Source organism: Phodopus roborovskii, unplaced genomic scaffold (assembly GCF_943737965.1).
Source record: "Phodopus roborovskii unplaced genomic scaffold, PHOROB, whole genome shotgun sequence".
Lineage (NCBI taxonomy): Eukaryota > Metazoa > Chordata > Mammalia > Rodentia > Cricetidae > Phodopus > Phodopus roborovskii.
The window spans coordinates 29,592,886-29,619,214 of NW_026126549.1; the positions used below are offsets into that span (position 1 = coordinate 29,592,886).

General features: G+C 34.0%; 1 protein-coding gene across 1 annotated transcript in view; it reads right to left on the reverse strand.

The window, feature by feature from the left end:
• Dcc (DCC netrin 1 receptor) overlaps window positions 1–26,329 on the reverse strand; it is a 538,940-nt gene that overhangs the window by 101,468 nt on the left and 411,143 nt on the right. The window contains exons 15-17 of the mRNA XM_051201201.1: window positions 12,568–12,663; window positions 7,147–7,379; window positions 2,614–2,752 (exon numbers count right to left, since the gene is read on the reverse strand). Coding sequence (XP_051057158.1) covers window positions 2,614–2,752; window positions 7,147–7,379; window positions 12,568–12,663 — 468 coding nt within the window. The remainder of the gene's footprint in view (window positions 1–2,613; window positions 2,753–7,146; window positions 7,380–12,567; window positions 12,664–26,329) is intronic.

Here is a 26,329-nt window from a genome sequence, read left to right on the forward strand (position 1 = left end):
GGCTTAATCATGCCTGCGATCCACACTAGTACCCATTGATTTCCTCCATTTCCTCCAGGTTGTGACGAGGTATTTCTTTTGTGAAACTTATCCTCATTTTTTCCAAAGGGAATTTGTACTGTGTGGCATTTTTTTATAATTTTAACATATCTCAAATTTGGTGACTGCATTTCTTATGTTACTTTTTAAAAAATAACTGTTATTCTCTCTAAAATAGAGATGGCATTCTTTTTTACCATTTATGCTCAATACTTGTCACAGGCTCTGGAAATTACAAATGGACCCATTATGTATTCTGAACAATATGTATCATATCTGTGGTTCTCACATGTACCACCACCTCCAGATATCAATTTCTTAATTAAACATATGAACAGAGGGAAACCTTTTAGACCTAGAAGATTGCAGACATAGAAATTACATTAAGCTTTTGTTATTTGGATTTCCAACATTCTTTTGCCTCTCTTCCTTTAAGAGAAACACATGGGACTGTCCCTGGGGCATGCAAGCTTCATGGCTACATGGATTTGTAGTTTAGTCTCTTTCAACCAGCTTTTATTTAGCTTTATTTGGTACCTATATCAAGAAATACACATTCAGTTCTTCTCTAAACAGTTGAGTATTAATTGATACAAGCAAGGAATACATGCAGGTTCAAAACATAAGTGTGATAGCACTGTGAGGGCAGTGATAGCTACTTACAGCTTTGACTGGCTCCTTCTGGCACAGTTCTTTTAATTAAGGTTATCAGAATAAAATTAAAGAATGTCCATCTGGACAGAATGAACTATTTTGATTTAAAATTAGGTTTACTTCAAGCCATCTCAGCTTGTAGCAATGAAGCCATGGAGTCCACATCTTATTTCAGAATTAAAGCAAATCTTTAAGTTACTTCATCCACCTCATTTCCTCCTCACAGTTACAGAATCTACAGAGACTTGTGAATTGCTTCTTACTTCTCATCATCACCCATGGATCTCATCCACATGCTATTTACACCTTTGTTCAGATCATTATCTGATTTGACAATCACACTTTCTACTAACCATAGGCCTCAAACTTATTATCTTTCTGTCTGCACTGGGACTCACCATTGGTGTCTCTACAAGGCTAGCTGGTTGATGAGAAATTCGTAGAATGCATTTTGCAAGTCAGATGTTGGTATGCATTTTACGTTTATGAATGGGAAAATGGATGAATTTGCTTGCTTTAAGGTTAAATGACTATTATTTCAGCCAAGTCATATCAGGCTTTGCTTTTGTAATTTTTTTTTCAATTTTGCTAGTTTATATTTGACTCCATTCCTGTCCTTTGGTTTAAAAGGAAGGAGAGGGGTATTTTATAGTCCTCATAGTAAGTAATTCACTTGGCTGATACTAATTTTCTTTATAAACTGCAGACATGGACATCCAAGTCAGAATTAACAGAGGAACACTTAATGTATAATAAGTAAACTAAAAGAAAGAATGTTAAAATGAGACTATCTAGAAGGATTATAATAAACTGAAGTACCTAAAAACTGTAGAGGTCTAAAAATTAAGGCAATAATCAATAGAATTAAATTTGCAACACCACGGGACAAATTCTAGTGGAAAAAAATAATAAACTTTATTCACTTGAGAACATTATTGCCAAAACTTTTTAAAATTCAACAATGTTTAGTGTATCTCACACCCAAACATATGTATGTATGTATACATATATATGTGTGTAATATAAATATGAAATGAATTAAAAATAGATACTATTAGGACTTGGGTTGACTAAGTGGCCAAGAATACACATATTACTCTTGCAGAGGAAACGAGTTTGTTTCCTGCACCCAGGTATGTGGCTTCAGGAAGTCTAACATACTCTTCTGTTCACTGTTGGCACCCTGAACTTGTATGCAAATACCCTAATACAGACATACAATATAAAAATAATAAAAACCAAAATAAAATATGTCTTAAAAGATATTCTTTAGAAAATGTGTTTTGGTAAACTATACTGCTGAATGTGAAAATTTTTTAAACTATAGATTTATTATTCCTAGACAATTTGATTCTGAACTTTGCATTTACTTGCATTATTCTTGAGCCAAGTGCATAGAGGTTTCCATTATGTGACGCTATTTCCAAAGTATGATCAAGACCACCTGGAAACACTTCCTATTCTAGCTATCCAAGTTAGAATAAATATACAGGAGGCCAAATTTGTACTTTTAAAATTTTGCCTCAAATTACCCATTATTTATTAGGAGTGTTGTTCAAAGCCACCCTTGTACCAGATAGAGTTCAGTAACTAGATTCTTGCCCTTTACTTAAACCTATTGACAAGAATTCATTTTCAGATCCTATGAGTTAACATTCTAATGAACATGCTCTAAAAATTGGTGACTAATCATGCAGCCATATTGTTTTATCTATTGGTTACCCCTCTTTCTCTTCTGTAGAAGTGGAATAATGCTATAAGCTGCAGAAGTGACATGAAAAGTACAGGATACACTATTTCATGCAGAACATAGTATAATTTTAAAACCATACTAATTCTATGCCTTAAATTCCACAGAATTTGTAAACATGGCTACCTAGGTCAAACGTGAGCCTCTGAGGCCAGGGTCTCTTGACATACCAGCTTCATAGGTGGTGGCATGTGCAGTCATGCTCCAAGTGCTTGACCTTCTGTTCTTTGTCACCATGACTGAGAATTCATACATTGTGTTGGGCTTGAGGCCCGTTGCTGTGTAGCTGAGAGATGTTGTATCTTCTGACTATACAAACCAGAAATAAGCAAAGAGATAAAAAGAATCAATTGTCAACTCAGTAAATAAAGACATGTGAAACAACTAGCATTTAAGTCAGCCAAAAGTTCATTCAGCTGAAAGTAACAGAAGAGCTAGGCCCCTGTCAGTGTCAGCCAGTATACTCTGGCTGGTCATACATCTGAGACTTACTGATACAATCATGCACTGCTTTGTTCAAAGGGGAAGCCAACTGGGTAAGTTCCCTGAGCCTGCCCATAAGTACAGGCAGAAGACAAATTCTATTCTCAACTCCATTTCAAGACACTTTCTAGTCAGACCTGAATTAAATTCCTATCTTTATCATTGTTTTCTGGGTTTTGGGGGATTGGTATTATATATTTTCTGTTGGTCATCGTCATTTTCCACTGTAAATAATTAATTTAATAGCATTATTGTGGTTAAGATGTTTAAAATTAAGATGGAGTTTCAAAGTTTGAGTGCTTCCAAATTTCTATTTATCAAGCAGAGCAAGAATGTGTGTCTCATGATGTGATGATTTCCCTTCATGGATGCTTCACATGTTTGGAAACATGTATGAAAAGAGCAGCCATTGACTAGAAAAGGAACAGAAAATTTGATAAATATTAAAGGATAAATTGCATTGTAGAATGTTGTATTTGGCTTTAAAGTTCATTGGATGACTCACAGATAAGTTTAATTATTTTAGTAGAAAGTAAGTAAATCATGTCATGCTTACTCAAAGAGTAAAAGTAGTAACCATGAAAAAGGATGCTAGTCTCAGTAAAAGCTTATTTTCCACATGACTAGCTTATTTTAAACTATGTAAATCTCTCAGAAACAACAACTTGTTTTTGGTACTTAAGTTTTTGTCTTTTCCAAAACTAAATACTTCGTATTGCTACTATGTTTAAACATGTATTAGGTATTTGCATCTGGAAAAATCATTGATAATATAGGTACCTCCTTTCTTATTGCTATAGTATGGCAAAAAGTATTAAATTGTACAACTACCATAGGTTAGGCCATAACTATAAAAATCTTAAAAATTTTTATAACAAATAAAAATTAAAAGAAGCTAATAACATTTTGATGATCTGCCCATCCATCCTATTAATTTGAAGGTCTCAAACATTTATCAAGAATGTTTGCCCTGGACACTCACAGAAAATAATTGCTATAATCAGTTGGTAAACCTAAAAATACTTTGGAAAATCTTATCTGGTTGCAGTTGTGAATACAGGATAGCTGGGTAATATCATTCTGAACTTTCATTTTATCTGTAAATTTCAGCTAATATGACAGACTTTATATCATCATTTACTGTGTGAAGTAAGTGAAGTAAAACAGTGCCTGGCCCAGAGCAAGTATTAATAAATGCTATCTATAATACATTATACATTGTTTCCTGTCATTTTTCATTAATTTAACTGTATTAAATTCCATATTGAGTTCTATCTTGGGGAAGGAGAATGAGTCTTGCAGAGCCTCTCATATTCTATTACATTCACAACACATCTCCTAGACACTAGGCTACTACCAATAATTATATTTTGGGTGGAAACTCAAGTAAAACAGAATGTGATTAAATAAAAGTAGAAAAATTGAAGTTCATATTATTATAGGAAAATCAATATTGAGATATGAACAATGAAAATATTATTTTCAGAATTATTGTTCAGTTTGAGGAAAATGAGTCTGTAATATGACAAAACACAGAAAAAGCTGCTGTTTAGTCCATATTATTTTACTCCAAAAGTGCCCTTTGTTCTATCATAAATATGTCTTGCTTGTATTATAAAACTATTATGGAAAAAAGTTGAAGTTTAAATAAGGATAATATTTTAAAAGTGTAAAGTAAAACCAAGTCATCTATTACTAAGAACTGTAAAATTTCATATATCTTTCTCATAGACCAGTCAACCTCTTTCTTTGTCCTTGTTCAACTACCCAACTCTTTCCTAGATATCTCTTCAAGTCAGTGTTCAGAAGAAGTGGCGGTTGTGGTTAGTGTGTGTGTGTTTGTGTGTGTGTGTGTGTGTGTGTGTGTGTGTGTGTGTGTGTGTGTGTGTGTGTGAGAGAGAGAGAGAGTACTTGTGTATATTAAGAGGGTTATTAGTAATAAAGTAAATAATGCCTTTCACTAGAAAAGGCCCAGTTAAATTCTGTTTTGCTTGGTATTCAAATTCTTTGTGTGTCTGAATAATTCCATGTTTGTTCTTTTTTTTAAGTTTTTTTATTTTATTTAATTTTATATAACATAGTCTAATTAAATGAAAACAAATATTTATACACAATATTTGGGAATTTGGGCATCGTTCTTTCCAAACTACTTCCTGCTGGTAAGGGGCGCTGTCTTGGGGGGATTCGAAGAAGAGTCAGATATCCTGGCTGTAGTCTGTAGGGCTGTTTTGTCTATTAAACATTTAATTGAAATTATTTGCCTCAAGAAATCTTGGATTTTATCATTCAAATGATGCTGAAGAAAATAATCAATTTAAAAAAAATATCATTCCACATTCTGGCAAATTCTTCAATATGAATTCAATATGAATGAATTCACATTCAGGGTCATTCTTCAATATGAATATATCTACAAAGTAATTATGAACATAACAAGTTTAAAGTAGGAAACATAGTCTTTTCTAAAAGTAGACTCAAAACTGACCAATCCATATGTAAAGATAGTTTATAATGTTCTTATATATTATCTTTGTCTTCTATTCTGATAATTTCTGATAATTATTTATGGTTCTGGTAGGTTTGAAATCTAATACTGTTATGAGATAATATGACACTTATATCTTTTATCACTAATATAGTATGGACTTTCCTGGGAAATATTTCCCAATACTTGGTCCATCAGGGCAGTGGTATCCAACATGACTATGGTTTTTGATTATCTTTTTATTGTTTCAACTAAAAGTTGCCTTATTAACCACAAGGTTCTCACCACTTAAAAAATGAAAGACACTAAAGAAATTTCAACATGACTACACATAGACAGAGGCAGAGTTATGAAACCAGTGTGGTTTTGTTCTATCTCCAACTTTGTGGCCAGAAAACTCCCCAGACAGGTGCATCTCCGAAATTTCCACTATTTGTAGCTGTATTAAGGGATATAGTAGCACAGTGGGAGGAAAGGAGCTAAATTCTCCTTAGTGGCTATTCCTGAGAGTGATATGAACAGCTACAAAAGTGACTGAGAAAACCGAAGAGCTAGGTTTAAGCTATTGGATTCCTTAGTTTTGGGGTAACATTTACATTCTTCATCTTGTGTTGGAGAAGGTCTCATACTATAGTTCAAACTTGTCTCAAACTCTTGTCAATCTTGTTACTTTATTACCAAGTGCTGAGATTATTATGTTAAACTTTATTTTTTATTCCATGTTATCATCTTGTAAACTATTAACTTTCAGCTGTGTTACTTATGTGAACCATATACAGATTTTTCTTTCAAGCACACATTTATTAAGATAGGTGCATGAAGTATTCCATGTTATACATGTGAAGTAAGCCAAATTAGAACTTTATTTCAGAATAAATGATCTAGAACTGTTATAGATGCAGAACAGGTGCATGTTGATATTTCTAATTTGTTGACACTGTCTAACACTTAAACATGTTAACGTGGTCTGGGATTTTAGAAGGCTATATGTCTTTCTTCGCTAGTAACTCTTCATTAGAATTTCAAAGGTTGGGCAGGAGATATGGAAATCTTACATATCACTAAGGATCTCTGGAATGAGTATTAAATATTTTGGAAATTATTATGCTAACAGGAGGCTGGTATAACTCAGGTTCATTTAAGGGATTTTCCTTAAGACAGGAAGACAATTTCAAAGTTAAATAAGGAAATTGATGTTAATCACTTACAATACATTCCTAGGATGTAATAAATTATCTTCACATCATGTATTCCCTGTTATATTCTCTCTCTCCTTCTCTCTCTCTCTCTCTCTCTCTCTCTCTCTCTCTCTCTCTGTGTGTGTGTGTGTGTGTGTGTTGTCTTTATGGTATCAAGACAGTAATATAAGTTCAAAATAAAAGTAACCATAGAATCAATTCGTGAGATGATCTTGGAGTCCTGTAATTACCATAGAAAAATGGCTTTCTTCCCTACAGAAACAAAAGTCTGGCAGTGTCTGATGGTAGTCAGACATCATTTTGCAACTCTTGGTGTTTTCCCACCTTGCCTTTTGTTGATCTCCAACGCACAATTTTTCTTAACTAATTTTAGATACTAAATTTTAGATACTAATTTTAGTTACTAAAATGCCTTGTTTTAGTATGTTAAAATCACTATAGAAAAGTGATTTGGAACAGACCAGGAAACATTGGAAACAACAAACCAAACGCATGGAAGATGATTTTAAATTTCATGCAATCAATTTGACTTTCACCTTGTACTTGGCACTGGTAGAAAAGCTGGTTCTCCATCGGACAGTGTAAAGTCGCACATCAGATGTCTTTTGGTTCTTCGGGACAGAGTTGTCTGCCCAGCTGACCCTCACAGCCTCATGGGTAAGAGCCACGGCCTGTACACCTACTGGTGGGAGCATGGGGGTGGACACATCTGGGCCCGAGGTGGGGAAATCATCAAGCAAAGGATAATAATCAACTGGGTCAGTGGGATCTGGGTTAAAAACCCATCAAATGAAACAAACAAATGTGTAAACAAAGAGTTAAAATAAATATCAGTGGTAACACATCACAATGAGTTAAATGCATGGCAATAAAGATGAAAGGGAACATGAGAAGAACAGAAAAAATGCAATTAATTAAATAGTAAAATATAATAGGAACAGTATTGCTACGTAAAAAATAACAGTATTTCCTCAAATTTATGTCCAATTAGATTATAATTCTTAAAAGCTCATTTGTTTGAATGTTGCACATTGTTTCTTACAAGGTTTTATATACTAATTTATCAGGTTCATGATTCATCAAAGATTTGAAATAACAATGAAAATGATATTTCTGATTATTTTTCCTGAAATGGAAATAAATGCTATTGGACATCTTAATTTTATTCTTTATCTCTGGTTTTGCTGAGATTTTATACTCCTTTTACTATTGTATACATTGTATCTCAATAAATATTGTTCTGTCAACACACAAACTATAGAGAGAACCTTGACATATATCAGTATTTTTGTCAGTGAGCACATATACAAGGTCACATGGGCCAATATACATCTGATGTTCTAGAAGCTTGTGTGAGATGGCACCTGGTAAGCAGGTTTCTTAGACTGTAATATTAAACTGTAATAGTGTTCATCTCCCTGCTTTCTCATGCACAGGTTAGTTCCATTTTCAATCCAGTCAGGCATTCCTGTATTACCTTCCTGATTCTAAAACTGCAAGTGCAGTGGAAAAAATACACATCCGTGGATAGGAAGACAAATTAACAAAGTTCAGAATGATGAGATTGCCACTGAGATATGCGTGTGTTTTGATCAATAACATGATTGGAATCTGAAGAATGATGTATGATTTCCAAAAAACTTCTCCAAAAAATCCTGAGCTTATCTTATGCTGGGACAACCACAATCTTGGAAGCTTACTTTGTGGCAATAATAATTATTCTATATTGAGACACTCCAATTTATAGACAACACGTTTAAAAACTGAACTTTTTATGAATCACACTAGCAAAAATCTGAAACTGACAGAGCAACTCTTAAGACTGGACATTTGATGTCATTTAAGGGAATGAGATCAGAGAAAATGTACAGGAGTGTCAGAAGTAGCTTATACAGTATGTGATTTTTTTTTAAATAGCAAAGCTCAAAGCTGAGTGGTTGTTGGCAGTACGTTGATTACTGCCTTTTTTCTTTGAATTTAAAATTCTCAATCCCTATTCATCACTCCACTTTGCAATGTATTTTTTAACATGTTAAAAACTGAAGACAGAAACAGGATAAAAGGAAAAGAGAAAGAGAGAGAGAGAGAGAGAGAGAGAGAGAGAGAGAGAGAGAGAGAGAGAGACCTGGGATTAAAATTTGATGACAGAGCCCAGGCTTTCCATATTTCTTTAGTTGTCTCTTCTCACTAAAGGCTCATTTAAAGCCAAATGGATTGATAAAATGATGAAGAGCGAACAGGAGACACTGTAGCCTCAACAAGATTTTGAATCATATAGCAGGATTTTGTGGTTGCTTTTTTTTTTTTTTTTTTTTTTTTTTTTTGTAAGCAGGAAAAGGTGTTTTTGCCAAACTTCAGCAAGTTCTACCTTTCACATTTCTATTCTTGCCTAACTTTGAAAGAAGAATTTTATGCATAGAGGAAGAGTAGTTCTATGTATGACTTCTCCATGTCATAGCTACCACTTATATTATTAATTTGTTTCATTTAGTTCATGTAAACATAGTCTCTCTTATGCATCATTTTTTAATGATTTGAAGACTTGATCCTTTTTAGGAAATGATAAAAGTCAATCCTAGTAGTTATGATTTTAGAAAATAAAAATGTTCATGGCCATTATTTATTGACTATTTTAGAGTCCATTACAGAATAATCCTACTGTATTTAATGCAATATTTCTGCTATGATTCATCTAGGGGCCTAATGTGCTCCAGAAATTTTTGCCAATGGCCAAATTTTATTTCCTATATTAGGCAATATAATTTATTTTCACCATGAAAATCCCTCTAGAATGTTGCTGCATAATATAACACTATATTCTATGGAGACTATCAATTTAAACAACATAAATAATTATTTGAACATTTATCCATTTTTTAATGACAGCCAGGTTCAATCATTCAGTGGTCCTAAGTGCTCAGGGCACACTATAAGGGTCAGAGCAGATAAACTACATCTCCAGCAGAGAACATTCCAGAAGACAGCAAGGCACAGTGTGAAGACACGCTACACATGTTGCAAGTGTTTTTTTATTCTCGGACCAGGAATTTCTTGAGTAATTGGATATAAGCATCCTTTTGCTATTAAACCGTTCTTCTTCAAAGATTGTTCCTATGTTAGGATGTCTGGTATGCTCTTGAATTTCTGAGGTACATGAAGGTGTAAGTGTATATGTAAGTATATATGTGTATGCAAACACACACATATAAATATTACATATGCATATATATGTACATATACATATAATTTTGCTGAAGAAGAACAGTTTCTAACATCATTTGATAATTTCCCATTTTATTCATTATACTTGTTTAAAATGGGCTTTAAAACTAACAGTTTTCCAGTGGATTATACTTCACTTAAACCTCACTAAAATGGTTAAAAAGATATTATTTCAAAGAACAAACTTCCTTAACTCCAATCATTATTTGCCCTTTTCCTTCTCCAGGTGGAAATCAACTTGTTTTTAAATAAGAGATAAATAGCTTGATGGCAGGAGAGAGATTTTCCAATGAGGGGGCCAAGTGGGTCCTTTCAGTAGCTTGCACTGATATGCCCAGTCTGAGAAAAGACTCACCAAGGGCTACAAGCACATGCATTTAGAATGCTCCAGGTCTCAATGACTATGTTAACCTGATGCTTTCATTGCCTTTGAAACATTCTGTGTTTACTGTTTGCTGGAATTTTTCCAAGACTTCTCATGGGAATATTTTGCAACAACTCAAAGATAGAGAACTGTTTTTACATGACAATATGACACATTTATTTATACGAGATTCTCCTAGAGCCTTAGCCTTTGATTCTGTTTATTTGTCCTTTGTTCTCCATGTTGTTAGAACCATATAAAAAATTCTACTTCCAGGGACAAAAGTATATTATTTATTGTGAAATGACTGCTTTAAACATTCCTTTGCAGCCCATCACTGGCTTTTCTTCTTTAAGAAATTTCCTGACAAAATTTCCAACTTTAGCATCACTTCATTTCTCAGATCCATTAGAATCAGAGTAACCACATGAAAATAAAACTTATGGATCACTGGTGTCTGAGAATACATCGTGGCAATGCCATATACTAAGAATTAAAAACTGACAGCAAACGCCACAGGGAAAGTTGTTAATGCCAAAGACACTTCCTTCTGCACACCCTACCTTCAGTTTATCTGAACTCTGTCCTCTTCACTACTCGTATGTTCTACTGGAAAACTAACTTTCATGCTTATAGCCAGTAGTCCCTATTTCTGAGACATAACTTTAGTATTAATAAAAGAAAAGCTTCGAAAGACTGGCTTTGTGGAATTTTATGTTACCTGATAATAACTCAATGTCAGCTTGACAAGAAGAAACTGCTTAGTTTGCTTATTAGGGACAGGAAGGAGATGACATACATGAGGTACAGTGTATGCAGGTTTTTCCCAGGGAGCCTCACTTTTGGGATAATCTGACAGAGAGCAGTAGTGAAAAATCCCAAATGCTCACTCATTATTCTGTATCTTAATTTCAGTTCTAGAATTCAATACATTCATTTTCCTAAATATGAAGGTGATACTTTTGTTTGCAAACAGTTTCCAGGGTGCTGCTTATTCTCTCTGAGTATTCATAAACACATTTGGTGGTATAGCAAAAGACATTGTCTTAAATTATAACTCCAAGTTTTGTATCTTTTTGTGGTGGGATGATGTCAGACTTTAAAATCAATGGTCAACAACTGAAGGATTCTAAAATAACAACTTTGCCTTTTCAGAAAGTCTAGATAAGTGCTAACATAGTTGGAAATCCTCCCAAAAATAAACCATTGTTAGTACAGTCTGAGAATGGCAACTGTGGCTTTGAACATCAAACCGTATAAACTTCATGTAAATCTAGGTATTAGTAATATTTATTCTCCAGCCAGTCATACATCCTCATTTGGAATCCGTACTCCAGTGATTTTTCTCGCTGATGTTTGCTACTAAATTTGAAGTTTGCTCTCTTTAGCCATTTATTCCAATTAGAGTGAATATTTGTCGGAAGTCAATGGAAGCTAGAAGAATGTGGTTCTCTGAGGGTGTGGGGGGGATAGGTACAAAGTATTAATTGAAGACATAAAACTACATTTTGTTCACGTTTTAGAAAAAGTGGTTGGGACAATACTCTTAGGAGCAAGATGAAGGTGCGATTTTTCTGGGTATCCACAGCTTTCATTTTTGAGTTAAACACAGTATTATTAACAAACAACCTTCATCACTGACTTATATCTCACCATCTTAACACTGTATCATGTTCTCTGGCCTTTTTTTTTTTTTGGTCTTGCTCGCTGCTTTTCCATTTAAACTCATATAGCCATTCTTGATGCAATGAGATTGGAATCAACCTGTCCATCTTGTGTCTACTGCCAGATTTCCTATGTCCCAGTTAGTATTCATCTTTGTGACTTGGACTAATCCAATCAGCTCCAAGGTGCCAGCTTAACCTTGTCACCTATCTTAAGTTTCATGTTGAGAGAAACAAATGCCCATTGGATATTTTGAGCCTAGGTCACAAACCTATCAAATACAGTGTGTGAGAAAATCTTGTTAGCAGAATGAAGAATCATAACAGGGCACTAGACTATGAAATTTGTAATATGATTGGGAAGGCAAGAGCTAAATTTTATAAGTCTACACACAAATGTATAGTACATTATGAGTATACTACTCATTCATTTGAGGAACCAACCAAATGATCAAAAGATGTTGTGCATGAATGCATATATATGTATATGTACATAACATATATGTATATATATGTATTATATAAATATATGTGTATATGTGTATAATATATATATTCATGACAATATACTCATACATATCTTCATGTATTCATTTTTAATACCTTTTCTCTTTTATATTTTGTTTTCTTTTTAAAAATTTGCTCCTTCTCACCATAATCCAAGCACTGACCTCCTGGTCAAAAGAGGGTTGACGACGGGTGCATACCTGTTATGGAGCGTGTGGTGGCACTTTCATAAAGAGGGACACCTTCTCCTGCATTGTTGAAAGCTTTTAAGGAGATTACATAATGAGAACTTGACTCTGAAAACAGAAACAAATTGGACATGTGAATTAGTGTATTGAAATGTCTATGGTGAACATTTCCTGAAAATAAATTTAATATAATGTTTTAAATAAATTGATGTTTGAAAATGAGTAGATTGGATTCTGGGAACTTCCAGCTCTAATGGAGATAGAGACATTCGATCTTCTTGAATCCTCGCATGAGCAGTGAATGCATAAGTAGGTGGGGAACCAAAAGCATTTAAATATTCTCTGTGAGATAGGTGATGATGTTCGTCCTCCAACCCTAAAACACACGGTTTTGTGAGTTTTCAGCCGACAGAACAGTGGCCCAAGTGTCAGCCATGCCTGTGTCAATCAAACCAAAAGTGGGCACCAGACTAGAAATGAGAACAATCCTAAGAAACTGGGTCATATTAATTTAGGGAACAAATACAAACCCTTAGAACGGATCAGTGAACATTCCTCTCCAGAACAGGACAAATTATAGTTAAATTATTTCAACTTGACACAACCTAAAGCCACTTGAGAAGAGGGAATTTCAATTGAAGAATTGCCTTGTCTCATTGTCCTTTGATAATATCGGTGAGAGATTGCCTTATTGATGATGAATATGGGAGTGTACAGGCTATCGGGGAAGCAATACAACCCAGGCAAGTGAGTGTGGGTTGTATAAGAAAGATAGCTGAGCACAAACCAGAGAACCTAGGTAACAAACAGCATTCCTCCATGATTTATGCTTCAAGTTCTTGCTTCAGTTCCTATCCTGACTTTCTTCAGTGATGAGCTGTGACCTGGAAGTGTATATTGAAATAAACCTTCCCTTAGATGCCTTTGTTAATGGTAGCCATCCTACCAACAGAATGAAAAAAAAAATCACAGGACCTGAGTGGGAACCTAACTATTTAGCCCACAGATGCAGAGGGAAGAGGGAGTAATTGTGCTAGAAATGAAGGGTAAATAGATGAACAAAATCAACACAAAGAGTAGAAAACAAAATGAAGATAGAACAAAAATAAGAATTTATATACAATAATCAATTGTGATTTTTTATGATGTCATTATAAGGCAAAAATAATATAAAGTAATGAAAAAATATGAGGGTTATGATTCTACATCTACTGAGCCATTTTAAGCAAGATTCTTGGTAAAGATGTAACAACACATAGACTTAATACATAGTAGTTAAAATCCCATGTCCCCAAACTTGAATTAGAGAGAAAAACATTCATATGTTTTTTAAAAAGTGTTTTATCTCTCAGTAAAATCTAGGTCCTTACAATATCAAGAAGCATTGACTTGTCAGCACAAAGCTCTTCTAGTGCATAGGCTGCAGCTGTAACAGGCAAGAGCTTTTATAGAACTGGTCACTAAAGTCTGAAGATGGAAACATGACAACTGAGTTTGTGTCATCCTGACATACAAGACAGGAGGAAACTAGCCAATGATAAAGGCGATATCCTGTCAACAGATTCAAGGATTATTATATAGAGGCTTCTATTGATCACCAAGGACAGTCATAACCTGATGAACTTCAGTTCATCAACTCCCTGAAATATACTTGAACATACCAATTTATAGATATATCTTAAAGAATAAAAAAAGTTGATCAGTTCTAAGACTGACAGATAATCACATTACTATATGGGAAACTGGTAGGGAAATTGCCATTTATCATATTTTTTCCTAAAGAAACTTTGTGCAAGTGTGACTGAATACCATGAGGATCACTTTAAAAATTCCCTAAAGAAAAATACTGAATTAGAGAAATGCAATATTGCCATTCTACCATCTCAATGAATGAACTAATTGAATTATTAAATATTCACAATTGCTGGGATAAAACCAAAGACAATCATGTACTAAATGCCTTGGATGAAAGTCATCACTGCCCTCAAAACTTCTTCTACAGGGACTAGCCTCTAGCTGCCAGAATAAAGTAAAAGAGTAGAGAAACTTGCTGAATCCAGTTAAAAGCAAGAATATAACCACACATTTGTTGTGAGTTTTTCTGTGCCAAGGTATTTACATAACAATGTAAATGAGTGAGTTTATATTTAATGATTATTTTTGAAAAACTATTAGACTGCTTTTTCTTCATGAAGTTTGAATATTGTTTAAACATATATGTTAAGACAAGGAGAGTCAAAATCACAATGTCCCCAAGCTACAATATAGCAAGAACTCTGAAGTAATATCATATCCTATGCAGGACTTAGACTTCCATGTGATGAATTGCTTCTACTTGAAAAGTGTATGTGTGTGTGTGTGTGTGTGTGTGTGTGTGTGTGCGCACACACACACACACACACACACACTCATATGTTTATTATCAAAGTAGTTTACTTTTTTTAGGAAGTAATCAATAATCAAATGTCAAATGTTCTTTGAAGACTGGTTGTAAAACATGAACCTCTATTATTAGCTTAGTAAGTTAATTATGAACAGGGGAAAAAGAAATACTACATAAAATTAAGCAATAAAATATGCATTATGCTCTCCGAATGCCATTTTAGAGTAGAGGCCTGAAATGTTCATGAATGATCAGACTACCTTAGAAGGGGTTTCAGTAGATATTTACTCTGAATTAAGGTTAGTGTAAGAAAGTGGGATCTAGGAATAGAGATCATAGAAAGTAAAAATATTTCAAGGAAACACACAAAGAATTCTGAAAATCCACTTAACGACTGTGACAATTATCCATTCTAGTTATGGCAATGGCTGCTAAATCTAATTTCTTATTTCAGACAGATGATTCATCTACACATTAAGACATAAATATTTATACTTGGTATTAACCTAATGAATTAGGAAATGACTATTGTGGTTAAATTTTAATTTATTTTAACCTCAGATACTTATACATTTGTATTTATCTAGGTATTTTTTTTTATCAAGGGTGTAAAAATGAGGCCAGGATTTTTGTATTCACATACATAGGATCTAGGCTATTTGTTTGCCTTAAGTTGCTTCTCGATTTGTTTCCTTTTATTTAATGAGCAGGAACAAGGGAGAGTAAGCCTGACTGGGTTAGTGCATGAGGAATGATAAAGTGAAAAGATTCCTAGGCTCTATGAACTATTATTCAGTTTGAGGATACTATTAATGCAAAAAAAAATGGTTTCGGTGTAGTCAAATTCTCTGGCAACCTAGGGTAAGAACCACACCCTTTAAATGTTTGTAAGGAATTTAGATAAACTAACCAATTTGTACTGGCAAATAGAACCTTATGAATCTAGACCTACTGTGGACAGGAGGATTAGTGTAATGTTAAGTAGTTTATGTGACGGTTTCATCTGCAGGCATCCTTCTTCCCAGTCCTGGAAGGAGCTGTGAATCCCTGGAGTGTGAATCCCTAAGAAGTTTGGCTACTAGATGTGGTAGCTATGGGCATGCCTGTGAAAAGGACTCTCTTGTTTTCTCCCTGGTCACCAACACTTTCATCAGCACCCTGAGATTCAGCTTTGGGCCTCTCTAGCGTCCACATTATGCCTTTGTCCATATTCTGTACCTACAGAGGAAACAATAGGCATTCCCCTCCCCTCAATTAGGCTTGATCCTCTACTTGCAGTGCCTGCACAAGGCAGATAAACTTGTTAATCGTTTATTGGCAAACTTATGGAAAGCACAGTTTAATGTATTTTTTATATATGGAGAGAAGGATATTCTTTGAATGTGTCTTGAGCTCAAGATGCCTTCAGAGTGGCCCGCGAAACCGGACTATTTTCTCTGGCAATTTGCAAGAAATTGATTTTCGTATTAGTTTACCGCTAGAGGGCAATGTGGAACTATTTTCCTGCACATGCTCAGAGCTTTTAACATTTAAAGTCAGTAAATTAGAAAAGAATGGCCTAGAATCACTGCCACTATGGAAGCATCAAATGAGTTAAACACATTTACTATTATCATAATGAATTTTCCAAATGAATTAATCATTAATTATGGTCAGACTCCATTGTTCGGGAATATGCTTAATGACAATTATGACAATAAAATTATTTTTAGGTATAGGCTGAAATGTTGAGAGACATAGTCTTGACAAATGTATCAATTGTCTCTGCACATAAAGTGTGGCAGTTTCCTCATTTGAATTTAATGTGATTTAATCGTACAGGAGGGATTTTGATCTTGGTAGATTTCCCTGGGTATTATTGTTGGTTAAAGATATTCTGTGGGAGTCCACACACTTAACAGTATTGAACAGATTTTTTTTTTGTTTTAGTTTTTAATCTTCGACTGGTCAACATTTCTTTTATATCAAAATCAGTTCGATATGGGATTAAGAAAACTAAAGACATCTGAGCATGCACAAATAGATGACTCGGGCCATTACTGCTTGAGTGTCATGAAATGGGGGAGGGTTGTAAAAGGCAAGAGATTGGTTATCGGAAGAAGTCTTGGTGTCCTTCCCAAGGTACATGGCAGGGAAGAGACTTGTTCTAGGGGCCTCTGTTAATCCTTCTCTGGAGGTTAGAGATGCATGCTGCTCTTTGGGAACCAGAAAGTGAATCCCAAATCCTTACAGGGAGTCTGAGATGCTATGCATGGTAACAAGTGCCAGTATGAAGAACGTCATCATTTTTAATTAATATTTTGTGTGAATTAAATGCCAGTGGCAAGTGCCAGATTGACAGCCCAGAGTCTATTAGTCATTACAGATTACGAGCTTCACTCTGTGGCCCTATCCATGCCAAGCACTTGTCAGGGTCCAGAATCTATGTCCTTCCATCTTTTCCCTTCTCTGTCAACACTGCCAACAACTCGATTAGAGAAAATTAGAATGCTAGCTGTTTCCTGACACAAACACCCGCTCCTTGCAAAGGACCAGGGCTACCACAACCACACAATGAAAGCCACGGGATCATTGTGAAACACTGGGTGTTCCTGGATACCTCTGACTCACCTAGACATGAACGTTTTAATTAAGTCTAATAGGTAGACAGTAAATACAACTGACATCATTGATCTCTGAAAAGGACAAGCGATTCATACTTGAGGAAGACGTAATTCATATAAAACACTCAATTCAACTTCATTACATACACTCCTTTGTAAATTTAATTAATACCTAACCTAAACCACTCTCTAATAAAGACTTAATCTCTCTTTTCCAGAGAGACTATGCAATTGAAGGTCAGATTACAACATGACTTCTTCATTAGCCCATCTTTATAGATACTGTGTCCTTAGTAACTATGAGAAATTATTTGAGAACAAGGCATAAAAACACGGTATATTTTATTTAATTACTTAATGTCTACTATCAATAATAATATCAGGCAAAAAATAAAGAATTATTTTGGTGATCATTAGATAGCACTTAAGCTACAAATGTGCACTATACTTGGATGCTGCTCAGTGAGAATTTAACCATATATGGAGCAGACTGAAATATGAATATGCAAGAGGTGAAAACAAAGATGTCTGATGTCTTAGTTTTACTTTTCTATGAACTAACAAAAACATTGACTTCAATTTTAGGATAAGGAAATCTGGTTTATATGTTGAATCTGTGTTCATAGCAAAATAAGAGTGATGATTATTTTTGGTATCTGGTAACACCCAGAGCGTCTTGCAGCTCTGTGAAATCCAGCCAACAGCAATAATGCTCCTAGGTCAGAACCTGCTTGACTTCTCTGCTGTCTATTCCTCAAGTGTGTGGGTTTTCACCAACAGAGTCTTACCATCAAGTTCTAGAGAGTAACCAAAAGCATTGGCAATACTCCATGTTTGTGAACTGTATAGGAACTTATTGGCCTAAAACTCCAAAATACGTTTTCGGTACTGTGTTTTTTATTTGTTAGTTTTGGTATCTAATTGGGGTGTGTGTGTGTGTGTGTGTGTGTGTGTGTGTGTGAAGCTTCTACACTAGTAGATTTCCATATTTTTTTTTCAGAATTAAAGTCTGATAACTCTTAATGAAGAAATTGTTGGAAATCAGAAAAATATTTTGGAGTTAGTAAGGTCTATGGATGGTAGAAATTTAGAAATTTCATTGACTTCTTGGATGATCAATGGCTGAGGTAGAGGCAGACAGTAAGCAAGTGCAGGTGAAGTTCATAAGGTTTTGGCATCTTTCCTGTTATCACAAAAACTTGAAGACAATGGTAACAGTCTGCCACTTGGTCTGTTCCAAATTCTTCTCTTCCTCTAAGTACTGACTTATTAGATGACTGGTTAATTCCTTTGTTAACTGTATTCTTAATTTTATTTTCTCTCAACTTTAATCTAGTGTGTAACATAGACTACTTATAAAATATTTTTATTGGCTCATAGTTTGTATATATTTATGGATGATATGATATTTCAACACTTCTATATACTGGTTAATATTCAAAGTCAGAATGACTATCTCAAGAGTGTTATGAATAAATATGAAAACAAAGACTATTAAAGAAAGTAGACAACTATATGAGACAGAAGGCATGAAGTCATAAAGAGAGAGAAAGGAAGAGAGACAGAAGGCATGAAGATAGAATGACCTGGAATAATGACAGATGTTAACCTAATAGCTTTAGTCTAATTTAGTTCACTTGCTGTGGAAGATGTTGACCTCTGGAGGGCTTTGTTATACTTACCTTTGTTGGGATCCTAAAAAGTTCATTGTGGGTCCTCATTCCACAAATAAAAATGAATACAGCTCACTGCACAGCTGTGCATAGGCTCACAACCAGGTTGCCCTACATTGTAGGAAGCCATGATTTACTTCACCATAAAACTAAGACAACAGTATTAAGATGCTCTACTTGAATTTGTCCTTAGTCATAAGTTGAGGGTTCAAAACTTCATGACATAGTGATATACATTACAATAACTACTATTTAAAACAGATCTTGCATTATGCTGAACAGACACCAAGACTCTCTGTGAACTCTGTGTGTACACATGTATGTACCATGTGGGTTGTTGAACTCCCTTCCTCTGTCCTTGCCTTCACTTGACAATTGTTTTGGTTTTGTGAATTTTAAACACTTAGCATGCAAAATAGTTGACATTCAAATAACATCCCATTTCTTACACATATGTGTGACTATTCTTTAATGGTACAGTTGCTCTTGCTTTCTGAATTATTCACAGACAAATGCCTACTTAAGGTAAGCCATTAATTACTATGAACAACATTACAGTCTAATATTTGCTAACATTTGGTAAACACACTACTATGTGTTGGTATGATACATGTTCAATCCATTATCTCATCATACCCTCTTATAGCAGTTGAGCATAATGGAAGAATTGGCATGTTTTTGAGGTTGTTGTTTGTTGTTGCATTGTTTTTTCCTTCATTCATTTGATTGTGTATATTTTGTCCTCAAGGACTGGACTCAGGACCTTGGTCATGGGAGAAAAATGGTCTACTGCTCAGACACAGGCTATTCTCCATTTCATTCAAATTTAATGCATTTAAATTGGTGCATATTACAGTGGCTTCCATGTTGTCCTGCATATCTACATAGAATCTTGATCTCCATCCCTCTAGTGAGTTGCCATAATTACTGAGTTTAGTGTAGACAGCACCAATAGTAAGCTAAGATGATGAAACATAAGTGTTCTTGAAGTTATTTCTACCCTTTTCTCTTCAAATGAGGGCAAATTACAGATACAAGTAATTGTCTTCTGAAGAATCTTAATGTTTAATAAGCTGTAAACTTATATCTCACTTGGAATCAAGAACAAGAATGCATTGGCTTAATACATGATTTAGTTTCATTTATACAACTAAATATTTCTATCCTTGTAGCAAAAAAGATTGAACCAAAATGATATTTTATCTACTCCAAATTTTTAAATATGTGCTCTTAATTTTGAAGATAATACTTGTTTCAGGATATACTCCAATCAGGAAAATATGAATATATGGAAAAATAACATTTGTTAATCAAGGGAATGACATTACATTAATATTTCTCTGGTGGCTATAAAACTAAATTTATTTTAATGCTGAGATTTAATAAAACTTGGCAAAACAAAGTAGGAAAAAATGACCTGTTGAAAATAATAACTTCCAACGACAAATGAAACAAAGAGTACATTTGAAAACTTGATTATGAGTAAATATACCTGCTGATAAAAGTGTAGAAAAACAAAATCAGTATTTTTAATACATGCTTGGAAATATGTGGGAGTACTGAAAGGGCATACATGTACACAAACTAAACTCATAAATTAAATGAAATTAAAACTAAATTAAATTAATTTAACATGAATAAACTGAGAAGAAAATAAGTGGGAGCATTAGTATCAATAGTCTGTAGACCACTAGGTAAAATACATAAGTAAAATATGCTCCCAACATGAAGACATAAGAAAAGCTTATAGCACAAAAGATGAACAAAAACATTGAAATACCCAAGAAAAATATTGAGTCACATTCCAGGGTTGCAATTGAATTTTTATGTATATTTTAAAATCAGTTGAACTCCTTTGAATTTTCATAGAGAATTTTATACAAGAATGTCTTATAATGGTTAAGATCTTTAAGAGCTGTATGTTTGGAAAGTTTTATTAGATGATGAAAACAGCAGAAATAGCTTATTCAACTGTACTGTTTAGTGTGGTTGAAAGTATCCACTTGTACCGAAATACATTTTTGTAAACATATTTCAGTTATGCATCATTTTAATGTTTTTATCATGTTATGTTTAGATTTCTTTGTTATTTTACTAATGACTTAACACATGTTTATTTGATAATATGGAAGTGATGGGACGCACAAAGCAAATTTAGGTCTTTTCTTAGATGAGTTTAAAATGAATTTTAAAGCAATAGAGTTAGCTTCTAAAATCAAAAATATATTTGGCCAGGAGCTGCTAATGGATATACAGCATAAAGCAAATCAAAGGCTTGAAGATGACAAGCATAGCAGTCAGATATTGGAAGTAGACTATGACCAACTGTGACCAGTCATCAAACTGGATCCCATTAAAACTGTATGAGAAATTGCCAAATGACTCAACGTATAGAAGATTTGAAGATTGTTTAGGATTTAAACAAATTAGAGTAGTTAAAATGGTCTGCACGTTTGCTTCATGAGCTGATCTCCAAAATGAGTTGTCATTTTAAATGCTCTTCATCCTTTACTCTATTCATCAACAAGAAATCATTTCTCTATCAGATTATAAGGTAAAACCAAAACCTGCCAAAACTGGTGTAAAAAGGAGAATTTGAAAATGATTACATTATCAAAAATATCATACTGATAAATGCAGGAAGCTATCAAGATTATTGCTTCAATTTATATAAATGAAAATTAACTTCTTTTACTAACCAAAATATTTAACAAACTCTATATATAACAAAAATATCTCAGTGCAGATAGCTGGAAAGGACACTGTTATTCTTACAGAGAAACTACGGTCAAATCCCAGCACCTACCTTCTGGCTAACATCCATCATTAACTCCAGTCTGGAGATCTGAGCATTCCCCTATATTCTATGGACATCAGGTACACATACGGCATACAGATATTAATGCAAAAAGACCACTCATACACTTAAAATAAAGTATTTTAGAAGTTATCTCAACATAATAAAAGCCATATATAAAAACAAACCAGAAAATTGCTTACTTTACCGTGAAAAACTAAAAGCTTTTTTTATGACATTGATGGAAGGCAACCTTGCTCACATATAACAAATGCACTTGTGAAGAAAGTAATTAAAAATTAAAAAGGAAGAAGTAAAATTATCCCTTTTGTTACATGGTATGACCTTGTATGTATTAAATAACAAAGAGTTTTCAAAAAGCAAGAATATCTAGTGGAGTTGGTAAATGATTCCAAAAAAATTGAAACATATATTTAAAAGAAATATTAGTTATATTTCCCTACATTATAGTTGAAAAAAAATGAGTTTGAGGCTAGCCTGGTCTATAAAGCTAATTTCAGGATAGTCAGAGCTATCACACAAAGGAATCCTGCCTTGAAAAACCAAAACAGAACAAGTGAAAAAAAAATCTATAAACAAAATCATTGAAACTATAAAACATTAAGGAATGAACTAAGGTAATAAAGATTTATACAAAGAAAAGTAAATCAACTGAAGAAAATAAAATAGACTAAATAGAAATAGAAATACTTAAAATTTTCAATTGATAATTTTATTACTAAGATGTCAGTACTATCATAGTGATCTATGGATTCAATGAAGTCCCTGTCAAAAGTCCAGTAACGGATTTGTAAAATAGGAAGATTTGTAAAATAGGAAATGAATGTTTGATTTCATAGGATCCTTAGTACATATCAATGTCTTATGAAATACAAGTTGCAAGTGTCCTGGGTTCTACTTTCTAAAGTTGTTATAAAGCTATAGTAACTAAACTAGGGTGGTGAGTCACATATTCAGACCAATGTGCTAGAGCTCACAAGCTAGAATAAAACCTGTGAGGGCAAATTATTTTTAGAAAGAGTGTCAGTGACAATTCAATGAGCAAATGCAGGCTGACTGAAGCGTGGCTGGATAGTTTAGTGCAAGAAAATAAAGTTGGGTTCTTAGGTTAACAACTATACAACTATTAACTCAACTCAGACCAGAACCCTGACTCTAAAACCTAAAGTAAACGCAAATAGAGGAAACTATAAAACAAGCTACATGGCATCAGCCAGCAATAATGTCAGCTACAAAGTCAACAAAAGGAAAGTTAGTCAAACAGGAAGAAAAAGAATTTTAATTGTAGAGAAGAGAAAAATGTCAAGAGATATAAAGCCAAACGATAGAGCACTATTGAGGAAAGCATTGCATTTTCACATCTGATAGAAGACCAATATCCAGAAATTCAACAACAAAATATGAATGAGCTGAAGACATAAAACTTCTTGAATATTTTATTCAAAGATGATATAAAATGTGAATAGTTTATGATAAAATGCTCAGAATTATTAGTAACTAGAGAACTTCAATCCTAAGTCTAAGAAAAACCAATGTGGTAAATTTATAGTTTTATGTTTAATATTTTAAAAAAATAGTAAGTGTTCACATACAATAGAAAAATTGGTTTCTACCTTTGGCAGTGATCTTAAGCAGAATATCTGCAATTTTTTTAATTGCTACTGAAAAACTTTTAAACATGGGGGTTGATGGGGGGAAGAGGGAGTGACGAGAAGATGCGGGAACTGGGATTGATATGTAAAACAAGCATGTATATGATCAAACAATGATACTTATAACTGTACCGCCCCACAGAGAATAGTAGATCTTCAAATATACATGAGTATTCCTGTTTTTTATAGCATTATTTACAGTTGCTAAAGTTTGGAGAATCAAGCTTAACATTAAAATGTAAGGAAACACTGACATATGGTACCATGTGCCTCTTAAAGATGCCATATTAGCAAAAATATATTGTTAAATGATATTTCATTTTGTAAATTAAACATGTCATTAGAGACAAGCAGAGAAGTGGGATAAAAGTTTAAAAGTAAAGCAGAAAGGGAGCTGGGGAAGGACCTGGAAATGTACAACAAACACAGTTGTAATGGAATACAGTATGGTAATAAAAATATATGAATAAGCATTAAATAACTATAGGAGATTGATGTGGAAACACACTAAGTAAAAAGTGTTTAAGGATATGGAAATGCTAATTATTTTAATTCACTTATTGTACATTGTGTATAAATGTATTGGTGAGGAAACAGTGCTCACAAATAAAACGAATGAGTGTCTATGAAAAATTAAAGTTACTAAAGATGAAAACAGAGGAACCTGGGGACTTTATAATAGAAGTGACAATTGTGTGAAATGGTATGGTGGTTTCTATAGTGAGTGAAGAATGGGAACATGAGCAGAGTGAGGGATGGGACAAGAACAGTGACAGTATTCAGTAGGTATAGTGTTCATCTTACAAGACAGAGTTGTGGGGTTGATGCAGGGTGGTTGGACAACACAAGGGATGTATCTAAAACACTGGCTGTACACTTATAAAACATATTGGTCTGGGTACCATAAAAATTGGGGCATATGTAGGATTAATTCAAATTCTGCTTCTAGACTTTGTAAAATATCCAAACTATTTGTGCATTCCCAATACTCAAGATTAAATAAAAACTGTTAGAAAAGGCTAGAGTAACAGTCTGGTTCTTAAAGAGGATGCTTTAATTGTTTTGTCGTGGTTCAATAATTTTATTTTACTGTGTGTTATTTAAAATAAGAAGGTAATACACAGAGGCAAAGTTTTATTTTGTTTATCCTTTGTGAATCTATGCAGATAATACTACATTGTGGTTATGAAGTAATTTGGCTCAAAGTAAAAATAAGGAAATAGAAAAGTGGAATTAAAGAGATATATCTGAATAATAAAATAGTAATTTCTAAGACGAATCAAAATGTATTTTACACTGATGACCCTGATAGCATATATCCTTTCCAATATTCCAGAAAACAAAGAAAGGGTGAACTGAGTATACCACAAATGTGTGTATGAGTGTGTGTATGAGTGAGTGAGTGTGTGTGTGTGTGTGTGTGTTAAGGCACAAAATTATCATAACAAAGAACAAGCAAATAAATACCACCCCAGGAACTCTAGTGAATCAGAGTTTAAAGTTTATCAGTGTGCTGTCCAGACCTCATTGTGTGATACTGCTATTATCTGAGGCTTCCCTAGTGGTCAGGTTCCTAATCACTGCCATGAGGGTGGAGGGGGATTGAGATGGCACTGTTACAACAGATACCCACCACTGTCCAGAGGCTGTGACCTGCTCTTTCACTGGGTACTGTGTCTTCTTTAAAAAAAATAGATAAAGGAACCCAGAAAAGTCCATCCAGTGTATTCTTTCCCAAAGGACAGTAACTAGGATGTTTCAAGAAAGCGTCACCTGTTGATGAATAGTAATTTTAACTGAATAACCCCATTTCTCTGCAAGTAGGAGCCATTTTTCTTTCTTTTTTGTAAACATTCCTAGCACCTTCCACAGTCCCTGGCATATAGTAAACACTTAGAAAACTATTTACTCACTTAATGAAAAATATCTGGCTAAATAGAGCAAATTAAAAGTTAAAAATACATCCTCCTAAAAATGAAGTACCTAGCCAAGGTCCAACAGCCTATTGCTGAGCTTCAGGGTACAACACATATATCTCTGTAGTTTTTCTCTAAGTGATTTGTCCTCAAGAAAGCTCCCATGATGAAACAAGCCATCTGCCTCAAAGAACTTCCTGCTCAGTAAACTGGAATATAAAATCTGTAATGACTAGAGCTTTGTCAGCAAAGCATTTGTTGTATTTCTTTTGTGGAATGTGAAAAATACTCATGTCGGTCTCATAAATTTCCTGAGCAATCACCCACTGTTCGCTCAGCCTTTTGGATGTCAGGGAAGTCTGTGGTTGACTGATTCTCAAATTAATAATTCTAACAAGAAGGCTCATTTCAAGTGTGCTGCACTTTTGCTTATGATTAGAACGAGTAGGGTTAACTCTTGATTAATGGCTGTTTTAGCAGTGCTCAATACTAGAACACTCACATATACCAGGTCTCAACCTTTATCTATCAGCCATAGCAGCTTCTCAACTGATCCTTTCCTAAACCATTAAATCTAGTAATGGACTAAAGGGGGCTGCTATCGTGGTTTAGGCATTATTGGTCACTCAGGGAAACAAAAGGGGTTTTATTTTTGTTGGTTTGTTTTGCTTTTTATTCATCCTTGAAAAGACAACTCAGAGTTTTGTGAATATTCAACAGGGTAAATTT